The sequence below is a fragment of the Anomaloglossus baeobatrachus genome, chromosome 6, assembly GCF_048569485.1.
Source record: "Anomaloglossus baeobatrachus isolate aAnoBae1 chromosome 6, aAnoBae1.hap1, whole genome shotgun sequence".
In the NCBI taxonomy this organism is placed as follows: domain Eukaryota; kingdom Metazoa; phylum Chordata; class Amphibia; order Anura; family Aromobatidae; genus Anomaloglossus; species Anomaloglossus baeobatrachus.
Window position 1 is genome coordinate 142013093 of NC_134358.1, and position 20858 is coordinate 142033950.

A 20858-nucleotide genomic window follows, 5' to 3' on the forward strand; every position below is an offset into this window, starting at 1 on the left:
TATGGGTCAATGTTATAAGTAGCAGTGATGCACCACAGCAACTAGGACTGGTGGTGAAGCTTCCACGCTTGGGCAATGGACCTGATTTCAACACCTGGCTCTGCCGATCTCTCCTTGTCTTGTACATCATTCTCAAGGGACATCACCCAACAGCAACAAGGCAGATTTAATTCACCCCTTACCCTCAATATTTTCGTTCCTGTTTGCTAAACAGGCAAATTTGGATTTTACTGCTTATTATAATTTCCAGCTGTTCTTGAGTTAACACTTTGGTTTAGAGCTTCTTGCTTTGGAGATTACTGCTATTAAACAACAGAACTTGCAGAGTGCTTTCACGCTCTTTAGTATTAAGCTTATAAAAAGGGACGTAACAATCACGGTCCCATGGGCCCGCTGACCCCAGTGCATTTTTCAGCTGGATGGGCGGACATCCAGTTGAAATGCATTGCAGCACAGAGACCCTTTGGGTCACAGAGCCAGCGGTGATCCCTGCACATGTCTGCTGATTTGAACAGCAGACTTGTGGGTCTAACAGGCGCAGGTAGATCCGCGATACACCCACACCTGCTTGCCAGTTAGATCGCACTGTTAAAATGTGACAGCACAATTTTAAACTGCCGCCATGGTGATCAAGCCATTCCCCGCCGCCTTCGGCGGCCCTACGACTCAATCACGGGGTGCTGATGGTTGCCATGGTAGCGACGTTCATGCGATGACTCCAGTTGCGATCATGACTGATTTCCTGTGCGAGCCAACAAAAAAGCAGCTTTTCTGCTGAAAAGAGCTGTGCAGCTCTGATCCGCAGAAATGAACAATCAGACAGTGCAATGATGAAGTCCTCTATGGGGACTGGTGAAATTAAAAAAAAAAAAAAAAAAAACACTTTTTCGAAATAAAAAAAAATCGCGCCCCATTGTTTTTATTTTCAATCTATCAAAATATAAAATAAATTAATCTGATTGGAGTTTTTCTGCTGCGCCGTTTACCAAACGCCAAAATTACATATTTTTTGGTTGCCACTAAATTTATTTTTTTTTTTAAAATGCGAGAACAGCGATCAAAATATGGCATCTGCACAAAAATGCACATTAAAATCACCAGCTCAAGACACAAGAAATAAGCAGTCACTAAGCCCCCAGATCACGAAAAATGAATCTGCTATGGGTCTCAAAACTGACGTGTCGCCATTTTCTACCATATAAAAAAACACTGTAAATAAAATATCCCAAAAACAATCCTGCAATTGCACTTTTTTTTTACAATTTCACTATACTTGGAATTTTGTGGACGTTTTCCAGTACAATATATAGTTAAACTAATGGTTTCATTGAAAAGTACAACTCGTCCCCCAAAAAACAAGCCCTCATATGGCAAGATTGACAGAAAAATAAAAAAGTTACGACACTTGGAAGAAGGGGAGAGGAAAACTGAAAATTGCCCAGGGGTGAAAGGGTTAACTAAAACAAAAACTATACATGTTGGTACTTACGTAACCGTACTGACCTGGAGAATCGTTCTGCCAGGTCAGTTTTGTGGTAAAATGAACGCTGTAAATAACTCAAACAAAAACAAATAAAATAAAAAATAAGCAGAATTTGTTTGGGGGGTGTTTTTTTTTTTTTTTTTTTATTTGGCAATACTTTCCATTACATCATATGATAACTCCTCGCACAAAAAACAAACCCTGAAATGCTATATCGACGGAAAAATAAAAAAGTTATGGCTCTTCGAATAAGGGAAGAAAAAAAAATGAAATCGCAAAAATGAAAAATCGTAAGATCCTTTTAAAGGGTTAGATGTTTTCCATTAAAAAAAATATGCCCTTGGCTGCAATGACATCAGTGTTATGTTTGTCATCGCTGCAGTCTGTCAAAAAAAGATCAGAGCAGCAGAGAGGAAGCCTCCCTAGACCTGGGGAGGGTCAATAGCCTTTTTTTTTTTTCCCTATCACAAGCCAACGGACATAACAAATTTTAAAATGGAAAAATGCTTTAATGGTGAATAATATGACATGTATACAGTACACGAGGAAATATATTGCACCTACAGTGCTGGCCAAAAGTATTGGCACCCCTGCAATTCTGTCAGATAATTCTCAGTTTCTTCTTGAAAATGATTGCAATCACAAATTCTTTGGTATTATCTTCATTTATTTTGCTCGCAATGAAAAAACACGAGAATGAAACAAAAATCAAATCATTGATCATTTCACACAAAACTCCAAAAATGGGCCAGACAAAAGTATTGGCACCCTTAGCCTAATACTTGGTTGCACAACCTTTAGCCAAAATAACTGCGAACAACCGCTTCCGGTAACAATCAATGAGTTTCTTACAATGCTCTGCTGGAATTTTAGACCATTCTTCTTTGGCAAACTGCTCCAGGTCCCTGAGATTTGAAGGGGGCCTTCACCAAACTGCCATTTTGAGATCTCTCCACAGGTGTTCTATAGGATTCAGGTCTGGACTCATTGCTGACCACTGTAGTAGTCTCCAGTGCTTTCTATCAAACCGTTTTCTAGTGCTTTTTTGAAGTGTGTTTTGGGTCATTGTCCTGCTAAAAGACCCATGACCTCTGAGGAAGACCCAGCTTTCTCACACTGGGCCCTACATTATGCTGCAAAATTTGTTGGTAGTCTTCAAACTTCATAATGCCATGCACACGGTCAAGCAGTCCAGTGCCAGAGGCAGCAAAGCAACCCCAAAACATCAGGGAACCTCCGCCATGTTTGACTGTAGGGACAGTGTTCTTTTCTTTGAATGCCTCTTCTTCTTCTTCTTCTTCTTCTTCTTTTTTTTTTTTTTTTTTTTTTCCTGTAAACTCTATGTTGATGGCTTTTCCCAAAAAACTCTACTTTTGTCTCATCTGACCAGAGAACATTCTTCCAAAACATTTTAGGCTTTCTCAGGTAAGTTTTGGCAAACTCCAGCCTGGCGTTTTTATGTCTCTGGGTAAGAAGTTGGGTCTTCCTGGGTATCCTACCATACAGTCCCTTTTCATTCAGACGCCAACGGATAGTATGGGTTGACACTGTTGTACCCTCGGACTGCAGGGCAGCTTGAACTTGTTTGGATGTTAGTCGAGGTTTTTTGTCCACCATCCGCACAATCTTGCATTGAAATCTCTCGTCCATTTTTCTTTTCCTTCCACATCTAAGGAGGTTAGCCACAGTGCCATGGGCTTTAAACTTCTTGATGACACTGCACACCATAGACACAGGAATTTTCAGGTCTTTGGAGATAGACTTGTAGCCTTGAGATTGCTCATGCTTCCTCACAATTTGGATTCGCAAGTCCTCAGACAGTTCTTTGGCCTTCTTTCTTTTCTCCATGCTCAATGTAGTACACACAGGACAGAGGTTGAGTCAACTTTAATCCATGTCAACTGGCTGCAAGTGTGATTTAGCTATTGCCAACATCTGTTAGGTGCCACAGGTAAGTTACAGGTGCTGTTAATTACACAAATTAGAGAAGCATCACATGATTTTTCAAACCGTGACAATACTTTTGTCAACCCCCTTTTTTGTTTCGTGTGGAATTATATCCAATTTGGCTTTATGACAATTTTATTTTATTTTTTTCATTGAAGACAAATTAAATGAAGATAATACCAAAGAATTTGTGATTGCAATCATTTTCAAGAAGAAACTGAGTATTATCTGACAGAATTGCAGGGGTGCCAATACTTTTGGCCAGCACTGTATGATATGGGTCATGAGTTAAAACCTGTGCCAGAAGACACTGAGCAAGTTAACAGACCTAGGTTCCCCACATGACACCAAATGCAATGAGATCTACTTGAACATCTCCAGACACATCACCAGTGAGTGCGTCAGCAGCATATTGGATCCTGCCAGGATTTCTGGGCAAGAAATTTGCTTTTCAAAAAAAGGTATTTTACAACATCCTTACATAAATGATTAATCTACATGATTTTTCCTATTCTTAGCCCACAGTTTGTACTTATTACCACGAGATAAGAAAACATTCCAAGATAAATCCCATGCTCTTGTTGTCCCCTCATAACCCCCAAGCATACATACTGTAGTTATATTCCTCACTGTATCTGTAGAATTTAGCAAATTTTTCCGGTCAAGTGTCCAAATTCTTTGGCTGTGAAACAATCTCATATCATCAGGCTTCCTCCACCGAACTTGACAGTTCCTTCAATTCTCAATCCATTAGCCCTTTTCCCCCTTGTTTATTCCAGACGCACTTGCAGACATCGAGGCCTAGTCTATTGTCTATTGACTTTTGTCTCATTGCTCAAATGACCAGTTTCCAATATTCTGCTGTTCATTTTTTGTACTTCTTGGTAAACTTGAGCCAACGCTTCTTCTGACGATATTGAAGTCGAGATGCTTGTCGCTCCAGAACTGAGAGACGTTTGTGATGAGCTTTATTTTGGACTTTATTTCATATTCTTCCAACTGTCAGTGCACTCGCATGATGCAGTTTCACCATTTTTTTTTCTTGGCCGAGAAACCTCTATTCATGAGCTGGATGATGCTGTTTCTCATTTTTTCTTTGGAAATCTCCATGGCTACTCCTCCATTCAAACCAGTGACTTTTCACTTGGCAATCACTCTGCTAACACACTGAGCTATTAGGCATGGTGCAAACAGGTTGTAATTTGTAGTATACAGGAAGAAAGATTTTTACTCCACCTGCAGCAAAACTGTAACAATGCAGTGACATGACAAGAGTCTGCATAACTAATCATATAGTTACAAGTCAAATCTATGTATAAAACTGTCTCACCAATTTGGGGTTGCAGGCCGTTCTCTGTCTCTCTAACATAGAGCGTCTTTTTATGTTTCCTATTTTTTGGTTCTTATCTGTGCTAACCTGCATTTCTTTATACTATAGGTCCATTTGGCATTAATCATGGAGTTGAACTTCATTCGGATGTGGTGGAATATGCCAAGGAAAAATTGGAGGCTTTCATTAAGATTAGTGACAGCTTTGACAAGTGAGTGTAATATATAATCTATTTGTTGACCTTACAAATGTAATTTCCCTGAGATGTTGTAGCAGCTATTGGAAGCTGTGAGTATAAACCCCATTGTATTTCTGATGACATTTCCAGCACTAGACATGTTAGAATTTAGTAAATTGTGACCTAAGCAGTGTCTGACCCTACTGATCTGATAGGATAGGTAATTTTCATATATACGTGCATGTGTGTAAGTGTGTGTGTATGTGTGTGTGTGTGTGTGTGTGTGTGTGTGTGTGTGTGTGTGTGTGTGTGTATATAAAAATACTAATTTAGCTTTGGACATTATTTACATTTTGAATAGAAATAAATTTCAGGCTACGTACACACGACCTCTTTAAACCCTACTACGTTTTTCAAGATAACTCAACCGTGAATTCTGTTGGGGTTTTTTTTTTTTTTTCTTGATGTACCGTATTTTTTGGACCATAAGACACACCCTGGATTTAGAGGATGAAAAAAGGAAAATACATTTTTTTAAGCAAAAAATGTGGTCATGACACACTGTTATGGGGCAAGGATCTGCTTCTGACACAGTAAGGGGGTAATTTAAAAAAAAAAAAAAAAAAAAACGGCGTGCGGTTCCCCCAATTTTGATAACCAGCTAGCAAGATTAAGTCTCACAGCTGGGGGCTTGTATTCTCAGGCTGGGGAGACTCACGTTATTGGGAGCCCCCTAAGCCTAAAAATATCAGCCAGCAGCTGCCCAGAATTGCCGCATCAATTAGATGCGACAGTCCTGGGACTTTTCCCAGCTCATCCCGATTGCCCTGATGCAGTGGCAATCGGGGTAATAAGGAGTTAATGGCAGCAGCCCATAGCTGCGACTAAGTCCTAGCTTAGTGATGGCAGGCGTCTGAGACACCCCCTCATCACTGAAAGTAAATAAACACAAACACATAAAAATCCTTTATTTGAAATAAAACAAACCACCCTCTTTCACCACTTTATTAACCCCTAAAACACCCAGGACTGATGTAATCCACATGACATCCCACGACGCATGCAGCTCTACTACATCTGATAATTGCAGAGAGCGGCCATAGGAACACGACCGCTCTCTGTGAGAGTCAGGCCGCAAGTGAAGTGAGCCGCCGGGATCAGCGGTGACTCCAGCGGTCACTTCAGTCGTGGACGGATTTGCAGTAACGGGTGGAGGACTCCCGCTGTATACTCACCTTTCCTCACTCCATGCAGCATCGTGGTGTCCTCCTGTCTGTGCCAGCAGCAGTGCCGCTGACCTGTGTGGAGCCATGTGTACAGAGATGTCATGCGGTGCTCATCGCTCTCCACACACAGCGAGCCGGCAGACAGGAGGACACCGCGATGCTGCAGGGAACAGTGACCGGTGAGTATACCGTACTTATTCACTGCCCCCCGCACTGATGATGATGCGCGGGGGGCAGTGAATATAGCCGCACATGATCACTCCAGGCTGTAGTTGCCAGGGGTGATCACGTGGGCTGGCTCTTTAGTATGTGCGCATCCCCCGCCCATCATCCCATCCCGCCCACCTGTCAGCATCTGCTTCAGGGCTGTGAGATGGGCGGGATGATGGGCGTGTATATGAAATGAGCGGGCACACGTGGTCAGGGTAGCGCTGCTACAGCCTGCTCCTGCCTCTGATGACCCGCTCCACCACCACCACAACCGCCTTCACCTGCTCCACCACCACTTCACCACAGCAATCTGACTATAAGACGCACCCCCCACTTTCCCCCAAAATTTTGTGGGGAAAAAAAGTGTCTTATAGTCTGAAAAATACAGTATTTGTTGCTTTTTAAGGTAATTTCCGTTGTGTTCTTCCAAAGATTGATGAGTTTTCTCATGGCTTTTGTGATTTTTTTTTTTCTTCTTCTTCTTTTCAATTGAATAATCAAGAAACCGCATCTTGTATTGTGAGATACTGAGCATTTTCTGAGCAGAAAATGCCAGAAGAATGGACACACCACTTCTTTTTAACCACTTGACGTTTTGAACCTCTGTTAACCACTTCAGGTTTCTGAAAGACTAAATATGTATACAGCAAGTTATTTTTACATATTTTCTGATAGATTTTTAAGAGTGTTTTCAGCAGCAGAATCTGCCTGGAAAAGTTATCTTGTTTTCTTTTCCTTGAAGTACATTGTCACATTTAAATTGAATGCAGTGGATTTTGCCACTGATCCCTTGCAAATCTGTATCAAAATCTGCACTTGATTGGGGTTTTTGTTTTTGTGTGTGGTGTGTGTGTGTGTGTGTGTGTGTGTGTGGTGTGTGTGTGTGTGTGTTTGTTTGTTTGTTTGTTTGTTTGTTTGTTTGTTTTTTTTCTTTTTTTGGTTGTTTTTGGGGGGGGGGGGTGTTGTGTATATTTGCATTGGCTTTCTCCTCTGCATTACACATTATGCAATCTAGTTCAAATCTGCAGCGAAAATTCTAATCCTCACCACAGGTCCACTACCTATGCAAAATATTTTTCTCCATGGAGTATGTGGATGAGATTGTTTACCTTTCTTAGCCACTTTGCAAGAGCTATAATATGCACTAGATTCTTTGCCTACATTTATGGACTGAGAATTCGGTGTATCTTCTCCATGTAAACTTAGGCGGGCTTTGCACACTACGACATCGCAGGCCGATGCTGCGATGCCGAGTGCGATAGTGCCCGCCCCCGTCGCAGCAGCGATATGTGGTGATAGCTGGCGTAGCGAAAGTTATCGCTACGCCAGCTTCACACACTCACCTGCCGTGCGACGTCCCTGTGGCCGGCGACCCGTCTCCTTGTTAAGGGGGCGGGTCGTGCGGCGTCACTGCGACGTCACACGGCAGGCGGCCAATCAGAGCGGAGGGGCGGAGATGAGCAGGATGTAAACATCCTGCCCACCTCCTTCCTTCCGCATATCCTACGGAAGCCGCAGTGAGGCCGGTAGGAGACGTTCCTCGCTCCTGCGACTTCACACACAGTGATGTGTGCTGCCGCAGGAGCGAGGAACAACATCGGACCATTGCGTCAGAGTAATTATGGATTACGCCGACGCTGTACCGATGATACGATTACGACGCTTTTGCGCTCGTTAATCGTATCATCCAGCCTTTACACACTGCGATGTCGCATGCGATGCCGGAAGTGCGTCATTTTCAATTTGACCCCACCGACATCGCACCTGCGATGTCGCAGTGTGCAAAGTGCCCCTTACCCTCAATGCCTGAAAGAAAAAGAAAAGTAAAGTTGATATCCGTTTTTCAGAAAAAGCTAATAGATGCAATCCCTGGGGGTTACCAACTAGATGCGTTCTGTAGCTTTGTTCATCACCCAAATGTGTATGCAAGTTGGAGCAGGGCTGGGGAAAACCAAAAACTAATACCTCATTGCTGAACCCACTGGCTGCCCTCTTATCACAGCCCGCCACACAGTCCTCCTTTTTGTCATCGGGCACACTAGATCTCCTGGCCTCTTCACTATTGGCCAACACTTATGGTCTTGAAGTTATTACACATGAGAAGGTCACAACGTCATGATCTTTAGCAATCCTAAGGGCCTAAACTCTGCTGGAAGTCTTGAAGATGCAGCACTCAATGTCTGAAAATAAGGACCGGACGGGGACTAACAGGGTTGCCGGATAAGTCAGTATTTAGTTTTTTGTTTTTTTTTTGTTTTTTTTTGTCAACCAATACTCGCCTCATTGGTCGCCCTGTTTCTTGCTGGTTGGTCCTCTTCCTTTCATCGTTGGGTGTGCTGTATCTCTGGCCTTTTCACTATGGCCCAGTACTTCTGTCCATATCTGTGCCAGAGCTTAATGCACATAAGGTTGCTCCTGGCCTATAATGAAGAGGAGATGTACTGGATGACAGCCAAAGAAATCGGTGGTGGAGTGTGTTTAGGTTTTTGGTTTTTTTTTTTCTTTTAAATCTGACATTTGTAACTAGGAGTCCAACATAAGTCTGTTTGTAAGTCAAGAACCTCTTGTACTAGGAAAGCATGATATAATGCGACTCATTGTTAGGTGGAGACTAATTCCTTCTCCTTTTTCTATACAGATTCTATATTTGACGATTTCTTACATTGTGTATTTCAGATTTGAGTTTTGTGAGCCTAATTTCGTTGTTGGAAATTGTTTGGAGATCGCATCAGACAGTCCACAATATGATCGGATTTATTGTGGTGCCGGTGTCCAGAAAGACCATGAAAATTACATGAAAATTTTATTGAAAGTTGGTGGAATATTAGTTATGCCTATTGAAGACCAGGTGATGGCTTTGTTTGTTTGATTTTTATACCTTTTTTTTCTTTTTCTCATTTATTGTGCATTTTCTCATTTATGATGTGAGAAGCTAATGGATGGTTTCCTATGCAATTTTCTTAAAGTGTAGGTTTACAGTGTTTCCTAAGTGTAACCTTGCTTTTCAGGTAACTGATACAGAGGAACTCTCCCAAGGAATTGAAAGAATCATCAATATCTAAGTCACTGAAGTAATGCACTTCATTACTTTAAAGGGTATAAATGGGACTAAAATAAAAAAAACAATGTGCCTAAGCACTAACAGTTGTAACTAGTAGTTGGTACCTGCCTGCTGTGCTCTGCACCATTCTTTGGCACAGAGCAGTCTGTAGACTGGGTAGGACTGCTGGCATCATGCTGCTTCACAGTCAGCTCCTCGCTGCCTAACTGGGGAAGCAGTCTGTCAATCAACACGATGTGGGCAGTCCCACCCCATCTACAGAACAGAGCAGATGGGAAGCCACCCACTCTGTTGTGGTTACATCAGCGGGAACAGCTGAATTGCTGGCAGGAGCAGTCTGTGCAAACAAAGAAGTGTGTGTGTGTGTGTGTGTGTGTGTGTGTGTGTGTGTGTGTGTGTGTGTGTAAATTCCTGCTAGGGCTTATTTGTAGGTAAAAAACGCTAGATGCACCAAGGGGCAGAAGGAGATGGGAAAAACAATTTACAAGAAACAAACTGTGTGAGCGTCAACTGTGAACAATACTCATGCAGATTGTGCTTTGTTAAAAAAGTAAATAAAATATTACCATTGTGGAATTAACACTGTCATTTTGAAACTTTTCTTTAGAAAACCCCTTTTTAGTTTATTTACCGTAGATAGTTCCATAATTTTAAAACAGACGCTGCTCCTAGATAATGAAGGTGATGTTACACTTTAGTTTTAGTGTGTCACCAGAATAAGATGTCATTAATTAGTAATTGTGCTTGTGTAACTAATGAAGTGCACTCTATACTCCAGTTTGCCTTGCCTTTCTGTTCAAAAGGATGTCATAAGCTAATTAAGGTGCCTTCAAAGACCAAGTGCTATCGCCACCACTGCTTCATGACTCTGCTACACTGAACTCGCATGTACTGTATGTCATTCAACAGCGGTCCTGGCACATGTTCAAGCGTAATACATGAACATCCTGTGGGGCTCCTAAAGGAATTACTTAATTTACACTTAGGGGACTTAGGACCAGTTCTTCTCAGGAACTATGGGAATCCAGCCGCACATGATCACTCCAGGCTGTAGTTGCCAGGGGTGATCACGGCCGGCTGTTAATTATGCGCGCACCCTCCCACCCATCATCCCGCCCACCTGTCAGCGCTGGCTTTTAGCGCTGAGATGATGGGCGCGCATATGAAATGAGCGGGCCCACATGGTCACGGTAGGCTGCTACAGCCCGCTCATGCCCCCGATGACCCACATTCCCTGCAGCCACATTCAGACCATAAGACTCACACCCACTTTCCCCCAATATTTGGGGGGGGAAAAAGTGAGTCTTATAGTCCGAAAATACAGTAAATGTATTTTGTGATAAACCCCTTCAATATCAGATTTCAAAGTCAAGGGTATTATTACATTAGGTAAATCTATGAACAAGCCCATAATAATATCATCTATATACTGACCACAGATGACATTTCTGACCATTTTATGGTTAGAATCAACTATAAGAAAATCTCGGCAAAGTTATCTTTCACCTTTTATAAAAAGGAACCTGCATAGGAGACAACAGAACTTTGATTGTAAAGAATGCGTACATCAATGAGAAGCCCAAATGGCATCCACTATCTTCTATTTGGGGATCCTTTAAGCCCGTTTCTCACATCTGGCGTTTCACCGGATTGCCGGATCCAGCACACTCCAGTACAGTGTAATATAGTACACTGGCATCGCGGCAACCTCCGGTTACATGCTTACGGAGCTTTACAGAGCTTGCCGCGATGCCATTGTACAGTATTACACTGTGCTAGTGTGTCGGATCCGGCGAAATGCCGGATGTGTGAAACTGCTCTTAGTTATCCATCTTCCCAAATAGACACTTCATTAGAGAGGACTTGTCACTTGCCACAAATGTCATATTTTTTTTAAAAAAACATGGTGTAAGTGCCACTGTTCCCCTGAGTCGTTTTTGATTCCTGTGCCTTCCGCAGTCCTGAGAGATGGTCCCTTCTCTGTACATTAGGCATTGTTCAAACGTTTTAGGCAGGTGTTGGTAAAAATGCTGCAAACAATGCTTTCAAAAGTAATAATGTTAATAATGGTTTGCATCTTATTTATTTGATAAAAGTAAAGTGAATAAGCAAAAGAGACATCTAATTCAAATCCATATTCTGTGTGACCACCATTTTGTCTTTAGTGCAGTATCAATTCATCTTCGTATACTTGCACGTAGTTTTTGAATGAACTTATCAGGGAGGTTGTTCCAAACAACTTAGAATCTTTGTGGTTAGTTTTCCATGGATATAGGCTTGTGCAAATCCTTCTGTCTCTTCATGTTATCCCACACAGACTCAATGATGTTCAGATCATGGCTCTGTGATGTCCATATCATCAGGGCTTCTTGTTTTCCTTTACACTGAAGATATTTCATAATACCGTTGGCTGTATATCCAGGGTTGTTGTCCTACTGCAGAATAAATTTGCAGCCAATTAGACACCTCTATGATGATGAAGTATCTGCTTGTATTTTGCAGCATAAGGCCTTGTGCGCAATAGGCGTTTTTGCTGCGTTTTTAGCGGCGTTTTTTACCACGTTTTTGTGCTGAAAACGCAGTGACATTGCTTCCCCAGCAATGTCTATGGGTTTTCAGAAGTGCTGTCCGCACAAAGCGTTTTTTTTGTAGCTGCGTTTTTGTGGTGACCACAAAAATGCAGCATGTCAATTATTTCTGTGTTTTTCACTGCGTTTTTCACCCATTGAGTTCAATAAGATGTTCAACAACGCAATGAAAAACGCATATAGCTGCGTTTCTATGACTAAAAACGCAGCTATAAACGCAAGGGGTGGGCAGTAAAGTGACGTGTACAGGAAGAGGATTCCTTCTGTTGGTAAACCCAGAAGCATGAATCCTCCCAGTACCGTCACCGCTGCGTCCACAACCCGCCCGGTGCCATGTCAGCTCCGTGCGGCGCAATGTCTGGGCGGGAGGTGGAGGCAGCGGCGAAAACAAAAGTGAACAGTAGAAAAAAAAAGTCATATATACTCACCTGTCTGCAGGGTCCCGGTGCCATGCCCGTTCCCAGCTCCTGTCCCGGTACTGCCGCTTTGGCTGTGTGCAGTCTCCCCGGGACACGTACGAAGCTTGCAGGACCTGGCGGTGGATCACCTGATGCAGTCACCTGACGAATCAGCTGATCGTAATTCTCGCGGTGTCGCCGGCTTTTTCGCGCCCTGCCGGCTATCAGCTGATCCTGCCGTCAGACTTCATCAGCTGATTACCGTCAGCTCCTGCAGCGATGGGACAGGATCAGACTCTCATCCCATCGCTCCAGGAGCTGCCAGTAATCAGCACAGACGTGAGTATTTATTTTTTTTTTTTGCACTGATGCTTCAGCTGATTGTATAATCGGCTTTTATACAATCAGCTGATGTGTGACGTGCTTTACGTCCTTTAACCTGACACATCATTTGATCGCTTTGCCTTCCAGCAAACCGATCAGATGATATTGGATCAGGATTGGACTGCGCGGGACCCTGACCCAGGATTACTGCGGAGGAGGGGGGTTCTTTATTTCAATAAAGATGGAGTCACTAATTGTGTTGTGTTTTATTTCTAATAAAAATATTTTTCTGTTTTTTTTTTGTTTTTTTTTTATCATTACTAGAAATTCATGGTGGCCATGTCTAATATTGGCGTGACACCATGAATTTCGGGCTTAGGGCCAGCTGATAATATACAGCTAGCCCTAACTCCATTATTACCCAGCGAGCCACAGTCACCAGGGTAGCTGGAAGGGTTGGATACAGCGCCAGAAGATGGCGCTTCTATGAAAGCGCCATTTTCTGGGGTAGCTGCGGACTGCAATTCGCAGCGGGGGTGCCCAGAAAGCTTGGGCACTCTGCACTGCAGATTCCAATCCCCAGCTGCCTAGTTGTACCTGGCTGGACTCAAAAATTGGGCGAAGCCTATGTCTTTTTTTTTTTTTTAATTATTTCTTGAAATTCATGAAATAAAAAAAAAGGGCTTCCCTATATTTTTGATTCCCAGCCGGGTACAAATAGGCAGCTGGGGATTGGGCGCAGCCCGTACCTGCCTGCTGTACTTGGCTAGCATACAAAAATATAGCGAAGCCCATGTCATATTTTTTTTTTTTCTTTTTGGGCAAAAAATTCCTGCATACAGTCCTGGATGGAGGATGCTGAGCCTTGTAGTTCTGCAGCTGCTGTCTGCTCTCCTGCATACACTAGTTCTGCAGCTGTCTGCTCTCCTGCATACAATGAACATTTTGAAGAAGGAAATGACATCAGACTTTTTTTTTTTTTTTTTTCATCAACAATCTTTAATGGCATTGTGCACTGATTAAAAACGCAGTGAGCAAAAACGCAGCAAAAAACGCACCAAATTGCGGTAAAAACGCATGCGTTTTTGTCGCGTTTTTTTTAGCCGCGGGTGCATTTTTTGAGACAAAAACGCACATAAAAACGCAGCGTGAAAAAAACCGCCTAGTGCGCACATGCCCTAAGGCTATGTGCGCACGTGTGCGCTCTGCACCGCATCTAAAAGGTGCACTTCAGAGCGCAGCTGAAAAGCTCCGTTCTGAAGCGCATGGTGCCGGCAGAGAACATGCGCTCTGCATGCTGCCTTTCCCTATAGACAGCATGCAAACCGCACGGAAGAAGTGACATGTCACTTCTTAGAACGCAGCAATTCGGGCAGCAGCCGAATCGCTGCGTTCTAATATGCCACGTGCGCACGGCTTCTGCACAATCTCCATAGACTGTGCAGGGGACGCAGGAAGCATGCAGTTACGCTGCGGTGCAGAACGCAGCGTAACTGCATGCAATACGCACACGTGCGCACATACCCTTAGGCCTCTTTCACACATCCATGTTTTCAGTACTTGTGATGTCCGTTTTCACACATACCAGAGACACGGACACACTTAGACCCATTAAAATCAATGGGTCTGCACACACCTGTGTTTTCGCACGGACCGTGCCTCCGCGTGGAGCATATGCCTGTCCGTGTGCTCCACACGGCGACATTTCCTGTTTTCTCCGGCAGCACGGGTGTAACACTGACCGCACACTGATGTGATCCGTGTGACATCATTGTGACACGTACCGTGTCTGTGAAATAAGATGGTTTTCTGTACTCATAGGTCTCCACCCTTGCTTTCTTCGGCACTGCTGTCACTTGCTTCCGGGCCCACTAATTATGCTCATGAATAGTCACTGCACCGCAGACATGGAAGCACTAGCAGCGCCAGAGGCAGCAGCGCTGGGGACAGGTGTATACAAGTTCAAGCTGTCTGTGTGCGGACAGCACACGCTGAACACAGACATACGCACCTACACCACGGACGGTGCAAAACGTCTGTGTTTTGCATGGACGTGTGACAGAGGCCTTAAGCACACCATTAATCCGCACCAAATCCCCTATTCCATTACCATAGCCCCAAACTTCCCTGTGAACCTGCAACGTGTTTTGCCTGCAAACATTTAGTATTGTATCTCCTATTCGGCATAAAACTGACTTCTGTAACTGCAAAGTATTTCAGATTTTAGCTCAATTGTCCAGGACTCTTGTAACGTCTGTCTGAGGCCTCAGGCTGAAAACTGCTACCTAGAACAGACTTGGCACAAGCCACTTTGGCAGAGTCCAGAGAAACCATGACATCTTTTAACCCCTATAGAGGGATCTGGATTTACTACAGGGTCCAGTAGATTGCTACCTTCAGAAGGGCTATCGTCCAGAAGTGTGAACCAGAGGCAGGTAAGAGTAGTCAGTCGGGTCAAAACAAAGAGGGCAGCAATGGACAAAATTGTCAGGCAGAAAGTGTCAAATAATAAGCTGAGGTCAAACAGGAAAATGCCGTTACTAATAAGAAAACAAGCCCAGAGCTATCCATGGAAGCACAGGCTATATCTTTCACCCTCCAATAGTAAGATGAAAGCTTTATTTGGGTGTGGTGCCTTCTAATAGGTTGAAGCTAGGAGCTGACACACAGCCATTCTCTCAATCTGGAAAGTAAAGGTCCCAGTCACTCTAACCTTAGTGGATGGACAGAGCCTGCACTGTCCCGAGCTTCTGGCTCTAACATCTCCTGTATCATCAGCACCGCTCACAGGTTGAATACGGTGACGCCTGAGTAGAGGAGCAGACTTTGCAGGAGCAAGTCCTGGTGGAGATGGGACACTCTTTAACCATTTTTCTGCACTGTAGGTCCTATGATTTCATGAATAGTTCAGTCACTTGGACTTATTTAGAAGTCGAAGATATGGTTTTTGGCTACAATTCCTCCATGAAGACCACTTCTGGCCAGACGTCTCCTAACAGTAGATAGGTGTAGCTTGGTATGACTACCTTCTGTCAACAATGCTCATTCTTGCCATAGTGTATAACTTGTGACGTGACACTGTCTTCATCAACCTCCCGTTTGTAGTAGAGTTTCACTCTTTGCCACCCAGTTATAAGCCTCTTTCAGAGCTGTTTTTGTTTAATGGCTGTGCGTCATATGAAACTGATGATGGTTTACTCATGTTGAGTATAGTTGGCTACTCATAGGCCCCATGGTCACACTCTGTTTTTTGCCGCTTTTTTGGGTGTAGTTTGTGGCACAAAACTGAATGCATTTCCTTCCCCAGTAAAGTTTATCAGATTTCAGTTTTGCTGTGCGCACGTTGCTTTTTTTTTCTGGCTGCAGTATTGTGATGACTACTTCTTCTTTTTTTTGCATTTTTTTTTCCTGCGTTTATCACCCGTTGGTGATTTAAAAAAAACAAACCAAAAACGCATGGAAAATACGTGTTTTTTTTTTTTTTTTTTTTGTGGCTGCAGGGTGCAGTTTTGTCGGGAAACACAAAACTGCAGCGTGGAGACATACCCATACACCTAACAATAATCTTACAAAATCTCTGTGTACAGGTCTTTCTACAAGAGTTGTTGTTGTTGTTGTTGTTGTTGTTGTTAGGGTGGTCACACCAAATAATGATCTGAGTTAGATTTTCCTTTTGTTCATTCACTTAGTTTACTTTTACCCATTACAAAGCAACAATTATCTCTTCAATTTTTTTAAAGCATTCTTACCTGCATAAAACGTTTCCACCGTACTGTAAATCTAGTCTTTTTAGTTAACTTGGTGTGGTCGTTAGGTTATCAAAAAATGCCAATTTAGGTGTTTTGTTAAAAAAACAAATACTTTTTTTTTAATTTACTACCATATGAGATCATTTACAATGATATGCAATACTTTAGTATTGCTGTGAAATTTCACACTCCTATGCTATAAGAGTACCAACACAGGTGACCATATTGCAGCAGGGAGTGAGGGGGTTTGGTGAATCTTTGGACCCCCTCCACATTCTGTTCAATACAGTCACGTCTGGAAAGGTTTAGTAGTGCTACAATTCATAGTTTTAAAAATTGAATAGAATCAGTGGGTATATTGCGGGCTTTACACGAGACGAGCTATCGTGCGATGCATCGTCGGGGGTCACGTTTTTCGTGACACACATCCGGCATCGTTCACGTCGTCGTCTTGTGTGACACCTCCGAGCGACGCAGAATCGCTCACAAATCGTGAGTCGTGTACTCGTCGCTCCGTTTTAAAAAATTGTTTAAAATGGCGCCGGTTGTTCATCGTACCTGGGGTAGCACACATTGCTCCGTGTGACACCCCAGGAACGATGAACACAGCTTACCTGCGTCCCGCAACTCCCGGCGGCTATGCGGAAGGAAGGAGGTGGGCGGGATGTCTACATCCCGCTCATCTCCGCCCCTCCGCTTCTATTGGGCGGCCGCTGTGTGACGTCGCTGTGACGCCGAACATCCCTCCCTCTTTAGGAAGAGGATGTTTGCTACCCACAGCAAGGTCGCTCAGCAGGTAAGTACGTGTGACGGGGGTTTCACGACTTTGTGCGACATGGGCAGCGATTTGCCCGTGACGCACAAACGACGGGGGCGGGTACGATCGATTGGGAAATCGTCTCGTGTAAAGCAGGCATTAGTCTCATATGCTTGGATCCAGGAAAGAAATACAAAACCTCACTTTCAATGGGATTTTTAACAATTTGCTTTTAAAGGCATGTTTCTATTCTTTCCAACCGCAACATTCTATCAAGTACAAACGTTAGCTGTTACGGGAAAAAGCGTTTCAAGTTTGGTGACTTTTGCTACTTTAATAACCTACTGATAACCACTTTGTGCCGCACCCCTGCTGCAACTTACATAGGTCTTTTTTCAACCTAAGTCCATCTAGTTCTCTGTTGAAATAATTTTTATTAAAGAATTTTCATACAAACAATCAATACAAAACAAACAGTAACTTTATACAGGATACTCCATACATAGCAATATATGTAGACATTAACGTATCAAGTGAGTAAACCATCATACCTAAGGGATAGGGTAGGCAGAAAAGGAAGGGATGAGATGAAGGAAAGAACATTTTATTGGGCAGGAGAGGACAAGAGGGAAGGGAGTGTGAAAGGGCAAGAAACAATGGAGAACTTTTATAATAATTCAAGTATATATACATAAAGAAGATAAAGATGTGATTGACAAAGTTACCTTACATAACGATCTCCAACAAAGTTATGCAATTTATAATAATTCATTTGCTGCATATCATAAAAAATTGAGTCCTTGGCTTTCTTACCAACAAAATTCTTAATAGCGTCTGGTCCATGTGCTTAATGTCTGATTTTTAAACTTCACAATCCTTGAAAATTGAGACTTCTATACCTGGAATTTGACTTTTTTATTCTGCATTTTATCTTCTTTATGTATAAGTCCATCTATTTCAACCTTTCTCCACCAGTTCTACATTTTGTGAACGTATTTATACATATTAATTGGACATATCACATTGCATTTGTTTTTTTTTTTTGTTTTCTAGTTCCTGATCACACCGGATCTCCTCTACAAAATATTTGTAATGATCTCGTAATGAACTTTTGTAACCCTCAGTTGCTGACTGTATTAACAAGCTTGTTTTCAATCCCTTAGCTTACACAGATCCAGAGAACAGGACAGAATACATGGGAAAGTAAGAACATATTAGCGGTTTCCTTTGCTCCTTTGATGCAACCGAGTAAGAATGACAATCACAAATCTGAAACTGTGAAATTGCGTAAGTTTTCACTTTATTTTCAGTTTACTCAGAAGAAATAATTTATATTACTTTGCATTGAATTGTTGAAAGCTGTAAAGTAATTGCAAAAAAAAATAAAATTGGATACATTTTTGCAAAATCGCATCACACATGTCCACAAGTCATACTGTCCTTTTCAGGTTAACAAAACCACAAAGAACTATATCAAAAAAACACCAAAAAGGAGCCAAGACAAATGATATGTGCACACACAGAATGTGGTGAGCCTTCCTCATAAAGATGGCTGCAGCCGAGGTGCAAGATGCTGATGTCACAGCCACTCAACCTCCACACTAGGGGGGAGGGGCGGCTGCTTAGCATAAGACATGCACACTAATAAGGCTTGCACTGGGAGCCCATCATATAATGAGTGAAATGCACAGTGTCTGAACTGTGACCTATAAATGACACCAGAAACCCAGGTCAGGCGGGCAAAACAGGACAAGCCTTATTAGTGTGCATGTCTTATGCTAAGCAGCCGCCCCTCCCCCCTAGTGTGGAGGTTGAGTGGCTGTGACATCAGCATCTTGCACCTCGGCTGCAGCCATCTTTATGAGGAAGGCTCACCACATTCTGTGTGTGCACATATCATTTGTCTTGGCTCCTTTTTGGTGTTTTTTTGATATAGTTCTTTGTGGTTTTTCTAACTAATTCAGTGTAGGGACTCGCAAGTGTGAGAATCCTTGACGAACGGATTGCGAGCTTACATATTTTGGGCCAAAATATAAACTAATATCTCACTATTTGAGGTATGGCACATTTTATCCATTTTTGCAGGATGTGTGTGGACCTTTTGAATTCAGGTGGTTAAATGGTGAGCCTGTCATGTGTTATGTACTCATAGTGCTAACTGACCCGCCTGGACCTGGTGTTGTGCGTCATTTATAGGCCATTATTCAGACACTGTGCGTCTCGTGTATCCGTGCGAGATGCACCTATATAGTGCTGTTTTGCCCGCCTGACCTGGGTTTCTGGTGTCATTTATAGGTCACAGTTCAGACACTGTGCATTTCACTCATTATATGATGGGCTCCCAGTGCAAGCCTTATTAGTGTGCATGTCTTATGCTAAGCAGCCGCCCCTCCCCCCTAGTGTGGAGGTTGAGTGGCTGTGACATCAGCATCTTGCACCTCGGCTGCAGCCATCTTTATGAGGAAGGCTCACCACATTCTGTGTGTGCACATATCATTTGTCTTGGCTCCTTTTTGGTGTCCTTTTCAGGTTAACCCCTTAACGACTCATGACGTACTGGGTACGTCATGGATCGTGTGCGGTTAATCCCCGCCCCCTGCCGTAGGCAGGTCGCGGCGATCCGCGCACGTATTGGCTGTTTTCAACAGCTGACATGTGTGCCTGCTAGTCGCGGGTGGAATCTCTCTTCCACCCGCGACTATTAACCCCTTACATCTCGCTGCCAAAATCTGGCAGTGAGATGTATATGCGCGCCGCCATTACAGTGACTTTACCCCGCCCCTATCGGAAGTCACGTGACATGATCACGTGACTTTCGGTGGTTGCCATGGTAGCACAGGGTCATGTGATGACTCCTGTAGCTAACATGAGTCACTTCCTCTCAATACCGGAATACAGCCGGCATTGTAAGTAAATCACCATATCTGCAGTTCTCAGCTCTGTAGCTGTGATCTAAAGATATGGCAGAGCGATCCGATTGCTGATCCATATAGCCCCTTAGGGATACTAGTAAAATAAAAAAAAAAAAAAGTTTAAAAAAAAGTTTTAAAAAATTAAAAAAAAACAAAGTTCAAATCACCCCCCTTTCACCTCATTGAAAATTAAAGGGTTAAAAAAATAAATATATACACATTTGGTATCGCCGCGTTCAGAAATGCCCAATCTATTAAAATATAAAATCAATTAATCTAATTGGAATTTTTTTCCCGCTACGCAGTTTACCAAACGCCAAAATTACGTTTTTTGGTTGCCCCAAATTTTGCGCAAAATGCAATAACAGGCGATCAAAATGTAGCATCTGTGCAAATATGGTAAGTTTAAAAACGTCAGCTGGAGACGCAAAAAAGAAACAGTCACTGAGCCATAGATCCCGAAAAATGAGAACGCTACGGGTTTCGGAAAATGGCGCAAAATGTTTTTTGGACAAGCTTATGCATTTTTTTAACCCCTTTAAATACAAGTAAACTATTCATGTTTGGTGTCTACCAACACGCACCGATCTCAGGCATCACACTGACACATCAGTTTTACCAAATAGTGAACACAGTGAATAAAATATCCCAAAAACTATTGTGCAATCACACTTTTTTTGCAATTTTTCCGCACT

At 42.9% G+C, this 20858-nt stretch overlaps 1 protein-coding gene across 1 annotated transcript in view; it reads left to right on the top strand.

Annotated features, from left to right (window-relative positions):
- The window catches only part of PCMTD1 (protein-L-isoaspartate (D-aspartate) O-methyltransferase domain containing 1), a 103120-nt gene that overhangs the window by 52038 nt on the left and 30224 nt on the right, over window positions 1-20858 (top strand). The window contains exons 3-5 of the mRNA XM_075353279.1: window positions 4869-4971; window positions 9051-9222; window positions 18415-18538. Of these exons, the coding sequence (XP_075209394.1) occupies window positions 4869-4971; window positions 9051-9222; window positions 18415-18538 (399 nt within the window). The remainder of the gene's footprint in view (window positions 1-4868; window positions 4972-9050; window positions 9223-18414; window positions 18539-20858) is intronic.